Here is a 19,907-nt window from a genome sequence, read left to right as displayed (position 1 = left end):
CCCCAGAGCTTGTGGAAAGGACCGGGATCACAACAGGCCCCGCCCTTACGCTTAGATTCTGTTCCGATTTGTTCCGGTGCCGGGGACCCGGAGGAGATGACGCATCTATTGGCTGACGGTATCTGAAAGGTGGCAAGCGGTAGGTGCCGCCCACCGGCGCTCCCGCGGTTCCTTCTGGGAGTTGTAGTCCCAGGCGCTCCATTCCTGGGGTGGCGCCGTTCGGACTCCGCGTTCCAGCATTCCCTGCGCGAGCCCTGGAACACTTCCGCCCTGTTGTGAAGTGGGTGTCTCGGTGGGTGAGTCCGGGTGGCGGGGCGGGGGCAGCTGAGACTCAAGGCTCTAGGCTGGAGACTTAGGAGGTGGTGGTGTCACGGGGGGCCGGGGAAGGTGAGAGGGGAGAAAGAAGCTTTTATGCGGAGTCGGGGTGAGGGGCGGTCGGAGGATGAAGCGTCCGGAGATGGAAAGGGTCATAGAGGGGTCGGGGATGAGGAGGGAGATAGAAGGCCCTGGGAGTGCAGGTTCTTAGAAAGGTGTGTAGGTGAGGGGACCGGGAGAGGTTCTGAAGGTGGAAGGGTCTGGAGACCTTATAGGGAAGGATAGAGGATTCTGGGGCCCTACAAGAAGTGAAGGTGAGTGGGCCTGAGCATGAAGCCGGACCTTAAAAATAGTGTTCCAGCCTCTACCTGCTCATCTAAAACAAACATCTGAGTTGATACCCCCGTACACGTTCTTTAATGGTCTTGACCTCTGTAACCCAGTGGGTGGGACTGGCTGTTGTGTTCCTCCCCAAACCTGCACCTCTTTCCTTCTGCCTGATGGAAGTGAATGGTACCAACATCCACTTTACCAGGCGCCCTCTGATTCCTCTTGCATTCTTCCACATTCAGGAATATTCAGATCTTTCAATTTCCTTAATGTATTTTGAGACATTTCTTTGTCAGGGTTTTTGCTGAAGCGTACACCTTTTCACCTCCCCAGTTTGGACAAACACATTGTAGCTACCGTGATCTATTGAACCCAAATCAGATTTGGCCTTCTACTTAAAAAGCTTCATTAACTCCCATCACCTATGGAATTAAGTCTGAACACCTTAGCGTGACATTCAAGACCCTTAATGAACTCCCTTTCCAGCCTGATCTTCGTGTTGTCAAGGTTATCCCCATGTCTCAGGGAGGCTGTTTGGTTTTCCACCATTATACATGCTGTTCTGTCTGCTGAGAATATACGCCCCCACCCCCCATTCTCTGCTAAAAGAGTTGGTTCTAGAACCAACTCAAAGGTTACTTTGTTCAAGTCACCCCCCACCCCAGCTCCCACAGACCTCTTTTATTGCATTTACCACATTTGATCATAATTATCTGTGATTTTTTTTTCTTTCCTTTTTTGTCTCTTCCACTATACTGTGTGCATCTCCAGGACAGGAACAGTTTCTGCATCACCTCCATTTCCCCACTGCCCAGTCCAGAGTAGTAAGTACTTGATGTAAATCAAGTAAGTCAGTAAATGCTTGATGAATATGTGAATAAAGACCATCCAGGGTGAGCTTTGCTATCAGGCTTGAAAACTGCTTCGTCCAGTGGATTTCCATGGGTGTGAGCTTTAGTCTTCTCCTGCCTGTCAGGGCCATCTGCTGGAAGCTGATGCAGTGCCTATGGGAGTTTAAGCCAGGGGTGGCAAATATATGGAGTGTGTGCTACTACTCCCCCTCCTGTGTCTGGAAGTCACAACTCATTGGTCACAACACATACTCACATGGGATTCAGAATCCTTAGCACAGTTGACTGAAGTTGGTGCCTTAAATGAACCCTATTTCCTCTCCCTGGTTTAAGCCCTTAAGCGTAAGGTCAGGCTGCTTTAAGCAGTAGCCTGGACCGTCAGCCAAGTGAGCTTGATAGCCTTTGGGAACTCCCAGTTTCTTTCTTTTTGGAGGTCACAGACTAGTCTTTACCTTTCCCATGGGACTTGGGTAGAGCTTCTCTTCCAGCCCACTGTTTCTGGCACCCCACTAATCATGTCCACATCCACAGGAGCCAAGATGCCCCTCAGCTTCCCTGGGTTTATGAAGGGATCCTGGCTTTGATGGCAGATCCCTCATTGCTGAGAGGAATCTGCACCCTTTCTAGGTCTTCCTGGCTATTGGAAGAGACCTTTGAGATCATTTAGCTGAAAGGTGGCCAAGTGACAGCCCATGCTGAATGAAGCCTACCATCATCCTCTATTTAATCCTTATGGTGTTTGAAACAATTTTGAGTTGGTTGCCAACATTTAGAATTGCAGAGTTCTAGCTTTTCTGGGAAAAGTTGGAAGGCCTGGGAACACTGGGCCAGTGTGCGTCCTGGTGCTCTGTAGTTGGCCGCAGTCCCCACTCCACTCATGTACTCATTTACATTGCCTGACCCATAGCCATTTAAATTTGTAACCATTGATTCTAGTCTCCCTGTTTCTTTGCTGTGTTCCCATCTTACTAATTGGGGAGCCTGGGGCAGCTGCTGAGTAGAGTCTGGCTGTAAGCTGCAGTTTTGATAGGCAGCCGCCGAGGCTCCATTACCTGTAACAAGTCACACAGCTGGTAAAAGGCAAGAGTGGAACTGGAACCCTGATTTGCTCACTCCCGCCTTCATGTTCTTTGCACTCTCCATACCATCTTCTCAGGGGTTTGGAATACTTGTCAACCTAGAGGAGGCTCTGTGTGATGGTTAAGAAAAATGACTGGAGAAAACTGGGCTTAGATCCCAACTCTACCACTTGCTGGTTGTGGAACCTCCCATGAATCTTCTTCAGAGAAGCTCAGTTCCCTATATGTGAATTGGGGACATAGTGAAGTCATACCTTATGGGCTAATCATATTCTAATGTCAGCACAGAAGGTGAAAATCACATTTAGCCAAAAATCACAGTCAGCTTGAAAATCCTTTGGCTAGGAGCCATTTAGAAACCAACATGCTGTCTTTTAGTAAGCTAATAGCACAGCTGGGGTTTATTGGTTGAACGTTAGATGAAAGAGTTGGCTTGTGTTTAGTGACCACAGTGTATGAAAGACACTCTGCTCACTCTCAGTGGAAAGAGGCTGGGGGGAGCTGGATCAGTCTGGGGACCAGTAGAGTCGTGGGCATCGTCACCACGTGCTCTGGAATAGACACATAGTGAGTGGAACTGGCTGCACTATTTAAATTATGTCCTTTCCTTCTCCTTCTGGTGTTTGTATGTAATTTAGTGTGTGTAAGTTACAGATCAGTGTAAGTCAGCTCAACACTAATGACTCATCAGCTGCTTGCCTGGAAGATTCAGTGAGATCATGAACATAGAACACTTAGCACCAAGCCTGGCACCCCATGGACACTCAATAAATGGATACTCTTTGAGGTTGCTGATCCTCGTGAGCCCCCATATTTCTGGTAGTCTCAGGACTGAGGAATGCCGTTGTCCATTTTTCCTCTGTCAGCTCTGTGTGAAGTCTGCTTTGCTGACTATGTTGACCTCCCTCTGTGGCTAGATCGCTATTCATATTTGTCTAAGAGAGTAGCAGAAAAATCTTTCAGATTGTATTTGAAACTAACCTTTGCAACTTTCAAGTATTCCCAGAAGAAAATCCCTGTTATCTGAGACTCTTTGGGCCTGGTGGGGTTACTAATTGCCTGTTTTTGTTAGTGTTCATTCTGTGCAGGAGCATACACCTCTTTGCTTGCTTTATGGACTGTCTCTCTCATTAGACTGTAACTTTGATGAAGGTGGAGACTGTTTGTCTTACTCACTGTTGGCGCTTTAGCTCCCAGTACAGTGCAGGGTCCATAGTAGGACTCTGCAGATGACTGGCGAATTAGTCTTCGTGTGAGACAGTGATGCAAATGTGTTTGGACTAGTGCATGATGAAGGGGTGGTTAAAAAAGAAATTTCATGAAAGGTTAATTCTTTAGCTCAATGTAAGTTATGGACCTCCCATAGCCTATTAGGCTTTTGATGTACCCGATTTACCATTTTAATAAAAGGCAAAATTTCCGATGGCCCTGCTATTTATCGGACACTGGGTTGGGCACTGTGGATACAGAAATGGGTAAGATACAGTAGTGGCTCTAGCAATACAATCTAATGGGACTGTCAGATGTAAGAACAGGTAACTACAATAGTGTCAGGTAACACCTATGTTAGAGGTACGTGCCAAGTGCTTTGGGCACACAGGATGAGGGGAGGTGATTTTTGGAGAGTGGGGATGGGAGCTGGGCATGACCAGGGCATGTCCAGAAACTCTTAACAGGTGAGGTGACATTGAGCTGGTAGCTGAAGGACAAGCAGGAAGTTGCCAGGTGGTCATGAGTTGTGTTCCTAGCCTCTCCCTATGTGTGTGGAGGTCCTTAGGACAAACCTTTATTTTTCATCACCCTTGCCTGTTTGCAGACAGTCCAGTCACATGGCCTAAAATTGAAATATCACCCTTCCTCCATTCTCAGTTCAGCTGTGTCATTCCCACTTGGAAGCAGCTAATAGCCTCCTGTGAGTGGGCATTTTTAATGTTATCTATATCTGTTGGGAGTGATGCAGAGAGCTCATTTTTCCAGATAACCCAGCATGAGTATCTCCTCGGAGTCTTCATTGTGTAAAAGAAGCAGCTCCCAGGCATTCACTCTACAAGCATTTACTGAGAGCCTCCTGTGTTGAGTGCACCTTGCTTATTGTGGGGTGGTGGAGGGGAGGAGTGTGAAAAAAAAGAGTGAGCTGTATTCCTTGCCCTCAGTGAGACTGTAATCTTTCTGGGGACACACATGTGTACACACAGCCCTCTAGTACAGTGTAGAACATGGGAAGTGTCACAGAGATGGAAATAAAGAGGAGAAAATAATTCCTTTTGACATCAGCAAGAAGATCATTCTCTGCTTTTTAATCTAGAAGGTGATTAATTATAATCCTTGCTTCATGACCCATCACCGTTATCAGTTGACCATGATTTCACTGTTGAATGAGTGCTTCCTCTGTGTGCTGAGTGCTGTGCTAGGTCCCTTAGGAAGTGTATGATCTAGTGGGTAAGATCATTACAATAAAGTATGGTGAGGGTAATGGTAGAGAACACCTAAGGTGGCATGGGAGCATGTGGCTGAGGATTGAATCTTGTTTTGGGACACAGGGAGGGCTGCTTGGAAAAAGTACAATTTCAGCTGACAGCTACGTGAAGAAAGGGACGAGACTCTTCCCAAAGGAGACGGTGGCGTGTGGGAGGGTTCAGAGGGCTGCCCATTACAGGAGCCATGAGCCATGCCAGAAACACCCTGCCTAGTGGGAGCGTGGTCAAGAGATGAGGTGGAGGCTTGGGCAAGGCTTGCTCTTTATCCTGAGGGCAATGGGAGGTCAGTGGAGGGTGTTTAGCAGGGAAGTGACATGGTCAGATTTTGATCTCATCTGGTTGTGTGAAGAATGGACCAGGGGTTGGGGTGAGGGGAGTGAAGGCAGGGACATGAGTTAGGGGGCTGATCAAGTGGAAGCATGATGTTTTTTTGGACAAGGAGGTGACACTGGCTGGGGATGGAGATGCTGAGAAGGTCAAGAAGACCCAGCTTGGTGATGAATGGATGTGGGGAATTTGGAAAAATATGATGACCACGTTTCTGGCATGGGCACCTTGATGGAAGGTGGTGCCTTCACTGGATGGAGAGCTCCAGAAGAGGGAAAGGTTTTCAAGAGAAGATGATGAATTCAGTTTTTGACCCATTGAGTTGGAGGTGCCTAAGAAAGAGTCAAGTGGAAATGCCTTGTAGGTGGTTGGACTTTGGAGTCTGGAGACAGGTCTCGGCTGGAGTTTGGGGAGTCGTCAGTTTGGAGATGGTGAAAAATGGCAGATGGGTGGGACGACCAAGGGAGAGTGTAGAGTGAGGGATTTTGCAAGGAGAGCACCCTTAGAGGAAAGCTTAAGGCCCAGGAAGAAAGACCTTATGGAGGGGGTGACATTTGGAACCCAACTTGAGGGAAGATCAGACTTGGGACACATGTAGAGGGAGGAGGGCTGGGCTGAGACCAATCATGGCAGCCTTGATGCCCAGCTAAGGTGTTTAGGGTGTCCCAGAGGATTTAATACTGTGCTGTCTTCCTCCAAGGTGTGCTGGCTGCTGGTTTGGTGGCAGATTGTGGACTAACTTCCTGCTTATGGGAAAGGGCGTTTCTTGGCGACTGTCCCACCCCCTGCAAAGCAGTGGAAGGTGTGTGGGGAGTGGGGAAGGTGAGGCTCCTGGTCTTCTTGCTCACACTGTCCCTTGTCTTTCTGCCTTCAGAGCCTGGGGGAGCATTTCCTCTCCCAGGAGCCCCTTGAGGACACACTACAGATGCAGGAAGACGCTGGGCAAGGACGGCCCAGCTGAAAGGAGGCGTCCAGGAGAGACCATGGCTGTAGCCCTGGAAGCCCGGACACAGGCCTCCCCGCTACCAGAGGCTGAAGAACTCTTGATTGTCAAGCTGGAGGAGGACTCGTGGAGACCACCAGACTCCCAACCCCGGGAGAAGGACCATGACCCTGGCCCTGGCCCTGAGGCCTCCCGCCAGCGCTTCAGGCAGTTCCGGTACAGGGATGCGGCGGGACCCCACGAGGCCTTCAGCCAGCTCTGGGCACTCTGCTGTCACTGGCTGAGGCCGGAGATCCGCCTCAAAGAGCAGATACTGGAGTTGCTGGTGCTGGAGCAGTTCCTGACTATCTTACCCAGGGAGGTCCAGGCCTGGGTACAGGCACGCCACCCTGAGAGCGGCGAGGAGGCGGTGGCCCTGGTGGAGGATTGGCACCGAGAGGCGCGGGCCGCGGGACAGCGGGTGAGGCAAATAGTCTGTTCTCCAAGGAACAGGTCAGGCAAGGTAGCGGGACTGCAGCTAGGTTGATAATTGCCAAAACCACAATAATAATATCATCAAGCATCTGACATTTATTGAACACTACCGTGTACCAGGCACTGTTCTAAGTGCTTTCCATGTATTAACTCATTTAATCCTGTCACCAGTTAAATGAGATAGGTACCATTAGCCTAATTTTACCCAGGAGGAAACTGAAGCAAGGGAGAGAAAGGTAGTTGGCTCAAGGTCACTGGCTACTAGATGGTAGAGGCAGGATTTGAATTCAGGCAGTCTGATTCTGAAGGCAGGATTTGTAACCACTGCTCTAAGCTGCCTCTCAGTACCATATTCACAGTACATTTAATTTGTATTGTGTTTTATACTTAACAGAATCTTTTTACATATGTGATCTCTTTGGATGCCTACAACCGTAATGTAGGTAGACAGAAATAACATTATTGTCCTCATCTTATAGATTAAACTATGCCCCCAAAGTCAGGTGGCTCACAAGGCTCCATCAATATGAACCAGAGCCTAAACCCAGATCCTTAGGTTCCAAGTTCATTGTTCTTTCTACTACATGAGAGATACCTTATCTGCAAACCATGGGAATTGAAATATCTCTGAGTCATGAGGCTCAAATGAGATATTAACTGACATTTATTGAGCACTCACCGTGCATCAGGCACTGTTCCAAGCTTTCTGTATGAATTGCTCATCTATCTAATCAACCCAGCAACCCAATAAGGTAGGTGCTGTTATTATGGCCATTTTTTCAAATGGTTCAACAGACCCAGGTAAGTAACCTGTCCAAATTTATAGAAGTTGTAGAGCTGAGATAAGGGAAAGTATTATGGATTTAACATTCACAGTTTAAACAATTTGCAAGAGACCCTAAAAGCCCATGATAATAATTTATAATTTTGCTACAACACAAATTTTGTATCCTGCTTCGAAGCTGGTACTTGTAGAACAAGCCCTTCATCTGGCTGTGGGCTGAGCCAGCCACATAGAACCTTCATCTCAACATACCCTTGGTGTTTCCACTTCTTATATAGTCAGTAATTCTTGTGACATTATACTTAATCACATTTCTTTGGGGGAAATCATAGGTTTGAGGACATATCTCTATGCACAGTAGGGGTTTTCTGTATGTTGTAAAAAGTAAAGCTCTATACAGATGTGAGACTAGGGGCCAGAAAGATTTAAGGTCTGTGGCTTCGCTTTTTGGATTCCTTTACAAACTGATTGAAGATACAGAAAGCATAATATTTAAAGTTAGAGACCTAAATATGAGAGAGTATACCTTATTTTAAAATATTGCCGCACCCTCCCAGATTATTTCTTTTAAAGAAGCCAGCTGTTTGTTTTAAGTGGCAGTGAAGAAACATATGGATGTCTTAGGGCTTCAGAGCTAGAAGATGAAGAACTTGAAACCCGGAGAGGAGAATTGTCTTAAATCAAGGTCTTTATAATTCTTCGTCTGTACAATGAGAGGGTTGGACTAGACCAGAAGTTCTCAAATTATACCCCTGTGAACTGAGCAAAGGTTAAACTGCTTCTAAAATTGAAAAAAAAAAAAAAAAGTAATGGAATCTTCTCTATAATGTGTTTTTTTCTCCTGTGACTTTTATTTTCATTTTTAAACTTTTCTACCTGCTCCTGAGTACTCACAAATGTCAAAACAAATGGATAAGTAGCAGAGAAGCTTGTTTTTTCCCCTTAGGCACATATGTCGTAGCTTGTGATCTTACACTGCAAGGTTGGTTACAGTCTCTGCAGGTAAAATTTTTCCAGGTCTTAGTAATGGAATAAAATACATTAACTGTGTTCCTCAAAGAGAACCACCACCTGAAAAGGGTTGCTGTCTAAATGGCCTCTAAAATATTTTCCTTAAAAAAATCTTTCAGCTTTGCTATTTTGTGATTTTGAGCTTGTTTATTCTGTCATCACCCTCTTGCACAGCCCCTTTCCCCATCAGGTTAAAAAAAAAGAAAAAGGGCTAATTTTTAGAGCAATTTTAGTTTCGTGGCAAAATTGAACAGAAAGTACAGAGTTCTGGGCTTCCCTGGTGGCCCAGTTGTTAAGAATCCGCCTGCCAATGCAAGGGACGCAGGTTCGAGCCCTGGCCCGGGAAGATCCCACGTGCCGCGGAGCAACTAAGCCCGTGTGCCACAACTACTGAGCCTGCGTGCCGCAACTACTGAAGCCCATGCACCTAGAGCCCGTGCTCCATAAGAAGAGAAGCCACCGCAATGAGAAGCATGGGCACCACAACAAAGACTAGCCCCCACTCGCCACAACTAGAGAAAGCCCGCGCGCAGCAACAAAGATCCAACACAGCCAAAGACAAATAAGTAAATAAATAAATAAATTTATTAAAAAAATAGTACAGAGTTCTTATTCACCCCCTGCCCCACACATGCACAGCCTCTCCCACTGTCAGCGTCCCCTACCACAGTGGTACGTTTGTTAAAATCCCTGAACGTTGTCATCACCCATAGTCCATGTTTACATTAGGTTTCACTCTGGGTACTGTGCATTCTATGGATGTGGACAAATGTATAACGGCATGTGTCTACCATTATAATATTGTACAGAATAGTTTCACTGCCCTAAAAATCATCTGTGCTCCACCTATTCATCCATCCTTTCCCCCTAATTTCTGGCAACCACAAAGCCACAGATCTTTTTACTATCTTCATAGTTTTGCCTTTTCCAGAATGTCATATAGTTGGAATCATACAGTATATAGCCTTTTCAGATTGGCTTTTTTCAATTTGTAATATGCATTAAGGTTCCTCTATGCCTTTTCATGGCTTGATAGCTCATTTCTTCTCAGTGCTGAATAATATGCCATTGTCTGTATATACCACAGTTTATTTGTCTATTCACGTACTCAAGGACCTCTTGGTTGCTTCCAAGTTTTGGCAATTATGAATAAAGTGGCTATACACATCCACGTGCAGGTTTTAGTGTGGTGCACAGGCATTTTTGATGGATTCTTTTTTTTAAATTGAAGTACAGTTGATTTACAATGTTGTGTTAATTTCTGCTCTACAGCAAAGTGACTCAGTTATACATATATATACATTCTTTTTTATATTATTTTCCATTATGGTTTATCACAGGGTACTGAATATAGTTCCCTGTGCTATACCGTAGGACCTTGTTGTTTATCCATTCTATATATAATAGTTTGCATCTGCTGACCCCAAACTCCCAATCCATCTCTCCCCCGACCCACCTCCCTTTGGCAACCACAAGTCTGTTCTTTATGTCTGTGAGTCTGTTTCTTTTTCGTAGATAGGTTCATTTATGTCATATTTTAGATTCCACATATAAATAATATTGTATGATATTTGTCTTTCTCTTTCTGTCTTACTTCACTTAGTATGATAATCTCTAGTTGCATCCATGTTGCTGCAGATGGCATTATTTCGTTCTTTTTTATGGCTGAGTAGTATTCCATTGTATATATGTACCACATTTGATGGATTCTTAATTCACCTTAGCCCAACCAATATCTTCCTGAATTTTTGCCTCCTGATTGTCACTTGAACCTACTTCTTTCTGTGTCTACAATGACCATCCATGGAATAAGAATCTTTGCTTAGGTGTAGCAATAGTTGGAGGAGCTAGGGCTGGGAGTGAGGATTATTGTTGGGTCTAGTCCACAGCACTTCTGAGGGTTATAAGATTGTAACTATAACGAAGTTACTTTTAATCTTGAACACAAAGTTATTATTTTCTTAAAATGTTGATAAACAGGTGTTTTCTCTCTGCGAACCACACAGGACATTGGTGGGTCCCCACACTGGGAATGGCTTTTGATGATCATGGCCCATTCTTATATATCTTCTCAAAGATAAAATTCCTCTCTGGGAGAGCGGATTTGAGTTTTCAGATTGGCCAAAAGATTTTTGGAGTGAAGTTTGGCAAACTCAATAATAAAGTTTGATGAAGATGGATATTATTTTGGGTAAAAAAGGTTCAGGGCAATGTATATATATAGTTGCTATCTTTTGTGTAAAAATGGGGAAAAATAAGAATATATATTTACAGTTGTGTGTATACAAAGAAACTTGAAAGGATGCAGAAGAACCGTGTTTACCTGCGGTGAGGAGTCCAGGGAGATACTGGGCAGGTGGAATGGAGACAGGTGGGGATGAGGTATTTTCACTGGTTATATCCTTGTGTATATTTTCTATTTTTGAACCATGTGAGTATTGAAAATGCCTATTGAAAGAATCGTAATACTTTTTTTAAAGTTAGGTGTTTCTATGACACAATGAGATTGTTCTATTGTTGGGGTTTTAGGGCCAGGAAATAACATCTCAACCACTACCTCTGAATTTGGAACCAATTGAGAGAGAGAGATAAGAAATTAGCTTTATGATTGATAGAGCTGAATTGGGTAATGTTATCTCTTAATTGATTATTTCCTTTTATTATATGTATATTCTCCATATCTCTGAGTACTTTTTTGCCTAAACTTCTACATTGAAATTAAAATTGCCACTTCGGTTTTCCTTTTGTGTTACAGTGTCTTATCTCTGTGTATCTTTCTGTTTTGAGACCAGATGTGCCTTTCTGAAACAGCACATTCTTTCATTTCATTTTAAAATTCCATCTACAATTCTTTGAATTTTCGTTGCCTTTCAGCAGGAATATTTAGAGCAATTACATTTAGAGTTATAGTTGTATCTGCTTTTATGCTTCCTTTTGCCTTTTAACCTATACCTGGTTAACTTTTATCTTTCTTTTAATGTCACAAAAATTTTACATAATTTATCTTGTTATGATTCAAAAATATTTTGAGTAATAGTGGCCTCATTTAGACCCTTGTATAGCCTTTCTGTGTTAAATAGAAAGTACTTATTTGGTGGTATAAATGCTGGTATGTTTACTGAAGTTAGTCTGATGGCTTTGTCGTCAAACGTTAAGCCATCTTTGGTTTTTAAAAAGAGCCCGTTAACCTCTGAACCACAGCTGTACTCAAAAGAACATGCCCTGCCCTGCCAGTTATTGAACTTACGGTTGGGAATTTTGGCTGTCTGTGTGTAGGAACTGGAACTGTGTGCAGAAGAGACCAGGTCCTTAAAGACAATGAAGGAATCTCAGAGCTTCCAGCTGTGGCCAGCAGATCACTGGCCCGAGGGACAGTCCCAGAAGCAGTGGGTGAAGAATCCATGTCCTGACCTTCCCAAGCATCTAGACACCAAGATGGCACCACAGCCCTTGAAAGAGAGTGGTGAGTACCAGGAGTCAGGGACCATCAGGGAAGAGGGGTAAGGGGTGGGGGGTGAGGAAGGGTGCCTGAGGAGGGGTATGCAGAATTCAAGGCAAGGGCTACAGTAGTGTCTGGGACACCCTGAGAAGTAAGAAGATGAAGCTCCCAATGGTGTTAGCATACCCCACTGTAGCTGAATCATGTAGCAGGTTCAGGCTGGGCCTGGGGCAGGCTGGTGATCGTAGGAGTTCAGGGCTGACATCTCACACATGGCAACTTAGGAGCTAGATACTCCAGAAGGAAAGAAAGTGGAAGTCTGCACTGGCTACAGGAATAGTCTCAGTTTGATCCGAGTAAGGCTTTAGGAAAGCTGGACCTGAGAGGGAGGTGGTTTTTTTGGGAACCAGAGCTTGGGTTCCAGAGATATTTTCTCCTCCTCAGCTGTCCTCACTCCCCGAGTCCCTACTTTACCAAAGATGGGGAGCGTTGGAGATTGGGAGGTGACAGTGGAGTCCCAGGTAAGCTGCTGTTTGTTCCTCCTTTCCTGTCGTTACTTCTCCTGTGCCCTTGCCCTGCTCCTCTCTTCTCTCTGTGCCCTGCTGTCGGGTGCAGGGTGCGAGCCTCTGCCCCTCCTGCCCTGTCCACTGGGCCTCTCCTGGGTCAAGCTGCTCCTTAGGATGCTAGCCTCACACATGGTATTGCTGTGTCCATTATATTTCCTGGGGCCTGGTGGGACTCCCAGGCTGTTTTGAAGGGTCAGTGACATTTGAGGTCTTTCTGTTGTACATCCCTCAGGAAGCCCTGGGTCCCGGCAGACACGCTGAGAAGGAGTTCTGCAAGGATCCCCCAGGAGACAGCTGTGGGAATGGCCTGCCCCTGGGTAAGGAAACAGTGCCCTCTGGATAAGATACGGTCGGGTTTCCGGTACACTCAGTTCCCAAGGAATGTTTCATCACTCCCTAAGACTCGTGGCTCTGTGAAGTCTCTGGAATTTCAGACCTAGGGAGAAGACGTGCTCTTTGTGGCCAGCACTGTGGCAGCAGGGAGGGGGTGTGGGGAGTGGATTTCTGGGCCGGCAGGCTGGCTGCCAAGAGCCTGCCCTCTCAGCACTCATTATCTTTTATTTCCTCAGTACATTCACCACTGTCCCAGGGCTGCACCCAGCCTGCTGGCCCAGAAACCCAGTCTTTTCAGCATCAAATAAGGTCCATCTCTCGGGGCAGAGTCAAGTGAACTAAGCCCAGGAGACTGACGTGTTTAAACCACAATGAGAAATAAATATCACAGGGCTCAAAATACTTGAAGCCCATATGACCAGCACAGACCCCTGTCTCTTTAGGCACATTTTCACAGGAAGTCAAACAATAATGAACATTTCCCCATGGAGCCTGGGATCAGTAAGAGGAAAGTTAGACGTGAGAGTGGGATAAGGTAGAGAGACAGTGGCAGGTCTGACTCACGGCAGTAAAGTAAGACACTAGGAGCTGTTGGCTACTTGCTGGGCAGTGTATCCTTTTTACACATGATGAAAAGTGTGCCCTTTTTACACATGATATCTGGGGAAAATAGTGTTCAAAGGAACAAGCTTTGGGAAATGCTGAACTAGAGAATCCTTAAGCCTCTTTTAGCTCTAAACTCTTTCATCTAGTTTTCTTCAAATACGTATTTTAATTAAGGCCTTCCTATTTGCTGGGGTTGGGAGCTATTGGGACATCTGTCCTTTAAACACAGCTAAGTATTTTGAGAAATATGGAGGTTTATTTTCTCACAGTATTGGAAGTCCAGAGGAGGGTGTGCTCCAACCACGGTACAAATTGGCTCGGCAACTTCCTAGTGGACCTGGGTTCTTTCTTCCTCTCTGCTCTGCCATTCTTTGTGTCGGCTTCATATTAAAGCTATTTTTTGTCATAGGCAAAGGTAGATGCCAATGGCATTTGAGACCTCAAGTTCCTAGCAAGAGAGACTCACACCACCCACAACCTTTCCTCCAACTGTTAAATTTATTCTGATTTGGCTAATTTAGGGCATGTGCCCATCTGTGAACCAGTAACAGTCACTCTTTTGCATGATGTATTTCATAACACCAACCAAAAAGCAAATGAACAAAGCATACAGGTCAATATATTTCTGATGAGGTTACCTCTAGTTACCTCTCCCTTTCTTTCCAGACCTCTTAAGGGATTAGCTTGGGAATTTCTCTTTAGTTTCTTGCAGGCAAATGTTTCAAGGACTTCTTAGACAAACGCTTTGCTCAACAGATCATTTCTACTTAATCATGTCTCTTCTTCCTTTTGTATAGGAGTTCCAGTTTCAAAACCAACCATCATCTCCCAGCAAGAGCAAGGACCAGAATTTTGGGGTCCAAGACTTGTAAATCCTGGACAAAAGAACCCTGCAGATTACAGCTGGGATACTGAGCAAACAAAACCAGCTCAGGCATTGGCCTGGAGGGATTCCAAGGCCTGGGAAGAACGATATCAGTGGGACGTGGAGGATGTGAAAGTATCAGGTGTGCACTGGAGCTATGAGGAGACTAAGACTTTCCTGGCAATTTTGAGTGAGTCTCCTTTTTCTGAAAAACTCCGGACTTGTCACCAGAACCGCCAGGTGTACCGGGCCATTGCAGAGCGGCTGAGGGCACAGGGCTTCCTGCGGACCCTGGAGCAGTGTCGCTACAGAGTCAAAAACCTCCTACGGAATTACCGGAAAGCCAAGAGCAGCCACCCGCCGGGGACCTGCCCCTTCTATGAGGAGCTGGAGGCCCTGGTGAGGGCTCGGACGGCCATAAGAGCCTCAGATGGCCCAGGAGAGGCTGTGGTTCTCCCCAGGCTTGGGGACAGCGACATGGAGGTGGATGAGCAGGAGGAAGGGGGCTGGGAGCCTGAGGAAACAACGGACGACTGTAATGGTGATGACAGTCACCTGGCCACTGAAGAGTTCGTCCACGGACCCAGGATTCCAGGGGGCCCAGCTCTGCTCCAGAGTCGTATTGGTAAGAACATTGGGGCTTAATCGGATCCAGGTTCCAATCCTCTCACCAACCAAACCTCTGCTCTCTAGTTCAGGGCACAGTCTGGAGTGATTCTGCTAGAGTAGGTCATCCTCAAGCTCCTCTTCTCTCTCCTATGATCAGTTCTGCTTGTTTGAGTTTTCTTAGTTATAGAAGCAAACACTTAAATTAAAAAAAAATTTTTTGTACAATTTTTAAAGGTTACTTTCCATTTACAATTATTACAAAATTATTGGCTATATTCCCCATGTTGTGCAATACATCCTTGAGCTTATCTTATGCCTAATAGTTTGTACCTCCCATTCCCCACCCCTATATTTACCCCTCCCCACTGGTAACTACTAGTTTGCTCTCTTATATCTGTGAGTCTGCTGCTTTTTTGTTATATTCACTAGTTTGTTGTATTTTTTAGATTCCACATATAAGTGATAGCATACAGTATTTATCTTTCTCTGTCTGACTTATTTCATTTAGCGTAACGCTCTCCAGGTCCATTCACGTTGCTGCAAATGGCAAAATTTTGTTCATTTTTATGGCTGAGTAGTATTCCATTGTATATATATATATATATTCCACATCTTCCTAATCCATTCATCTGTTGACGGACACTTAGGTCGTTTCCATGTCTTTGCAATTATAAATAGTTCTGCTATGAGTATTGGGGTGCATGTATCTTTTCAAATTAGTTTCTGTTTTTTTTGGATATATACCCAGGAGTGGAATTGCTGGGTCACATGGTAGTTCTATTTTTAGTTTTTTGAGACACCTCCATACTGTTTTCCACAGTGGCTGCACCAATTTACATTCCCACCAACAGTGTACACTAGGGTTCCCTTTTTTCCACATCCTCGCCAACATTTGTTATTTGTAGACTATTTGATACTAGCCATTCTGACAGGTGTGAGGTGATATCTCATTATAGCTTTGATTTGCATTTCCCTGATGATTAGTGATATTGAGCATCTTTTCATGTGCATATTGGCCACCTGCATTTCTTCTTTGGAAAAATGTCTATTCAGTTCTTCTATGCATTTTAAAAATTATTTGCTATTTTGATGTTTGCTTTTTTATATATGTTGAATATTAATCCCTTATCGGTCATATCATTTGCAAATATTTTCTTGCATTCAGTAGTTTGACTTTTCCTTTTCTTGGTGGTTTCCTTTGCTGTGCAAAAAGAAGCAAACATTTTTAAAACCTTAAGGGACCTTAAAGAGCTAATTCAGTATTTCCCAGAGTGTGTCACTGGTAGTATGGGAATGATCATAAGTGTTACCTGAGTGAACTTTTAATTTTAATGTGTATGAGCACATCAACAGGTGATTTCACAAATAGTAAATTTAGGTAAAGAAAGATGTTGAGTGAAATATTTAATAGATATAGCAGAAATCATGACAGTATACACTTGAATAACTGATGCTAGGGAAACACCCAGTCCCTGTAAAAGTGGAAATACAGAAGCCCAAGCTGTGAAGTGTTGAGACCAGAGTCCAGGGATCCCACCTCCAATTTTATTTGGTTTTCCCTCCACCATGCTGCCTCCCTGGCTGCATCATTTAGCTGCAGAGGAAGTGAAAATAGACCACCTCCTTTTCCTTCTTCCACAAAAGAAGAAAGGGATCCTCAGTTGGACTCTATTGCAAGATTATCTGGAGTCCACTTACGTCTTTAGGGATTCTCAGTTCCCATGTTTGTTGAAAAGGTGATTCATAAAGTAAGTAGAGAGGAAACTTGTACAAGCCTCTTAGATAGCCTAATCCACCAGAGGGCAGACAACAGAAGCAAGAAGAACTACAGTCCTTCAGCCTGTGGAACAAAGACCAAATTCACAGAAAGATAGACAAGATGAAAAGGCAGAGGGTTATGTACCAGATGAAGGAACCAGATAAAATCCCAGAAAAACAACTAAATTAAGTGGAGATAGGCAACCTTCCAGAAAAATGAATTCAGAATAATGATAGTGAAGATGATCGAGGACCTCAGAAAAAGAATGGAGGCAAAGATCAAGAAGATGCAAGAAATGTTTAACAAAGACCTAGAAGAATTAAAGAACAAACAAACAGACACGAACAATACAAAAACTGAAATGAAAAATACACTTGGGCTTCCCTGCTGGCACAGTGGTTGAGAGTTCACCTGCCGATGCAGGGGACGCGGGTTTGTGCCCCAGTCCGGGAAGATCCCACATGCCACAGAGCGGCTGGGCCCATGAGCCATGGCCTCTGGACCTGTGCGTCCAGAGCCTATGCTCCACAATGGGAGAGGCCACAGCAGTGAGAGGCCCGCATACCACAAAAAAAAAAAAAAAAAAAGACAAAGAAAGAAAAATACACTGGAAGGAATCAGTAGCAGAATAACTGAGACAGAGGAACGGATAAGTGACCTGGAAAACAGAGTGGTGGAATTCACTGCTGTGTAACAGAATGAAGAAAAAATAATGAAAAGAAATGAAGACAGCCTAAGAGACCTCTGGAATAACATTAAATGCAACAACATTTGCATTATAGGGGTCTCAGAAGGAGAAGAGAGAGAGAAAGGACCCAAGAAAATATTTGAAGAGATTATAGTTGAAAACTTCCCTAACATGGGAAAGGAAATAGCCACCCAATTCCAGAAAGTGCAGAGAGTTCCATACAGGATAAACCCAAGGAGAAACACACCAAGACACATAGTAATCAAATTGGTAAGAATTAAAGACAAAGAAAAATGATTGAAAGCAGCAAGGGAAGAATGACAAATAACATACAAGGGAACTCCCATAAAGTTAACAGCTGATTTCTCAGCAGAAACTCTACAAGCCAGAAGGGAGTGGCATGACATACTTAAAGTGATGAAAGGGAAGAAGCTACAACCAAGATTACTCTACCTGGCAAGGATCTCATCAGATTCGATGGAGAAATCAAAAGCTTTACAGACAAGCAAAAGCTAAGAATCAAAAGCTTTACAGACAAGCGAAAGCTAAGAGAATTCAGCACCACCAAACCAGCTCTACAACAAATGCTAAATGAACTTCTCTAAGTGGGAAACACAAGAGAAGAAAAGGGCCTATTAAAACAAACCCAAAACAATTATGAAAATGGTAATAGGAACATACATATCGATAATTACCTTAAGCATGAATGGATTAAATGCTCCCACCAGAAGACACAAGCTCACTGAATGGATACAAAAACAAGACCCATATACATGCTGTCTACCAGAGACCCACTTCAGACCTAGGGACACATACAGACTAAAAGTGAGGGGATGGAAAAAAATATTCCATGCAAATGGAAATCAAAAGAAAGCTGGAGTAGCAATACTCGTATCAGACAAAATAGACTTTAAAATAAAGAATGTAGGGCTTCCCTGGTGGCGCAGTGGTTGAGAGTCCATCTGCCGATGCACGGGACGTGGGTTCATGCCCTGTTCCAGGAGGATCCCACATCCTGCAGAGAGGCTGGGCCCGTGAGCCATGGCCGCTGAGCCTGCGTGTTCAGAGCCTGTGCTCCATGGTGGGAGAGGCCACAACAGTGAGAGGCCCGCGTACCGCAAAAAAAAAAAAAGTAAAATAAAGAATGTTACAAGAGACAAGGAAGGACACTACATAATGATCAAGGGATCAATCCAAGAAGATATAACAATTATAAATATATATATGCACCCAACATAGGAGCACCTCAATACATAAGGCAACTGCTAACAGCTATAAAATAGGAAATCGACAATAACACAATAATAATGGGGGACTTTAACACCTCACTAACACCAATGGACAGATCATCCAAACAGAAAATTAATAAAGAAACAGGAATTTTAAATGACACAACAGAGCAGATAGATTTAATTGATATTTATAGGACATTGCATCCAAAAACAGCAGATTACACTTTCTTCTCAAGTGCACATGGAACATTCTCCAGGACTGGTCACATCTTGGGTCACAAATCAAGCCTCAGTAAATGTAAGAAAATTGAAATCATATCAAGCATCGTTTCTGACCACAACGCTATGAGATTAGAAATCAATTAAGGGAAAAAAACATAAAAAACACAGATGTAGGCTAAACAATACGTTGCTAAATAACCAAGAGATCACTGAAGAAATCAAAGAGGAAATCAAAAAAACCTAGAAACAAATGACAATGAAAATACGATGATCCAAAACCTATGGGATGCAGCAAAAGCAGTTTAAGAGAGAAGTTTATAGCAATACAGTCCTACCTCAAGAGACAGCAAACATCTCAAATAAACAATCTAACCTTACACCTAAAAGAACTAGAGAAAGAAGAACAAACAAAACCAAAAGTTAGCAGAAGGAAAGAAATCATAAAGATCAGAGCAGAAATAAATGAAATAGAAACCAAGAAAACAATAGGAAAGATCAATAAAACTAAAAGCTGGTTCTTTGAGAAGATAAACAAAATTGGTAAACCATTAGCCAGACTCATTAAGAAAAGGAGAGGACTCAAATCATTAAAATTAGAAATGAAAAAGGAGGAGTTACAACAGACACCACAGAAATACAAAGCATCCTGAGACACTACTACAAGCAGCTCTATGCCAATAAAATGGACAATCTGGAAGAAATGGACAAAATTCTTAGAAAGGTTTAACCTTCCAAGACTGAACCAGGAAGAAATAGAAAATATGAACAGATCAATCACAAGCACTGATATTGAACCTGTGATTAAAAATCTTCCAACAAACAAAAGTCCAGGACCAGATGATTCACCGGTGAATTCTGTCAAACATTTAGAGAAGAGCTAACACCCATCCTTCTCAAACTCTTCCAAAAAATTGCAGAGGAAGGAACACTCCCAAACTCATTCTATGAGGCCACCATCACCCTGATACCCAAAGCAGAAAAAGATATCACAAATAAA

The 19,907-nt window shown here is 43.9% G+C and overlaps 1 protein-coding gene across 7 annotated transcripts in view; it reads left to right on the top strand.

Moving 5' to 3' along the window:
• Positions 1 to 200: 200 nt before the first annotated feature.
• Positions 201 to 19,907, top strand: part of ZSCAN20 (zinc finger and SCAN domain containing 20) — a 28,220-nt gene continuing 8,513 nt past the window's right edge. For 2 of the 7 annotated variants that reach the window (XR_010836316.1, XM_067012063.1), the window contains exons 1-6: positions 219 to 292; positions 6,254 to 6,782; positions 11,868 to 12,054; positions 12,475 to 12,551; positions 12,829 to 12,913; positions 14,333 to 15,025. Coding sequence is in view for 4 of the 7 variants with exons in the window: in XM_067012063.1 (XP_066868164.1) it covers positions 6,363 to 6,782; positions 11,868 to 12,054; positions 12,475 to 12,551; positions 12,829 to 12,913; positions 14,333 to 15,025 (1,462 nt within the window). In the remaining 3 variants the exon portion in view is untranslated. Of the gene's footprint in view, positions 297 to 1,416; positions 1,470 to 6,253; positions 6,783 to 11,867; positions 12,055 to 12,474; positions 12,552 to 12,828; positions 12,914 to 14,332; positions 15,026 to 19,907 lie in introns of all 7 variants that reach the window. The other 5 variants (XM_059070879.2, XM_059070875.2, XM_067012052.1 and 2 more) reach the window with 5 other exon arrangements.

Source organism: Kogia breviceps, chromosome 1, assembly GCF_026419965.1.
Source record: "Kogia breviceps isolate mKogBre1 chromosome 1, mKogBre1 haplotype 1, whole genome shotgun sequence".
Lineage (NCBI taxonomy): Eukaryota > Metazoa > Chordata > Mammalia > Artiodactyla > Physeteridae > Kogia > Kogia breviceps.
Note: the sequence above shows the minus strand (reverse complement) of the source record. Positions and strands in the feature narration are given on the sequence as shown.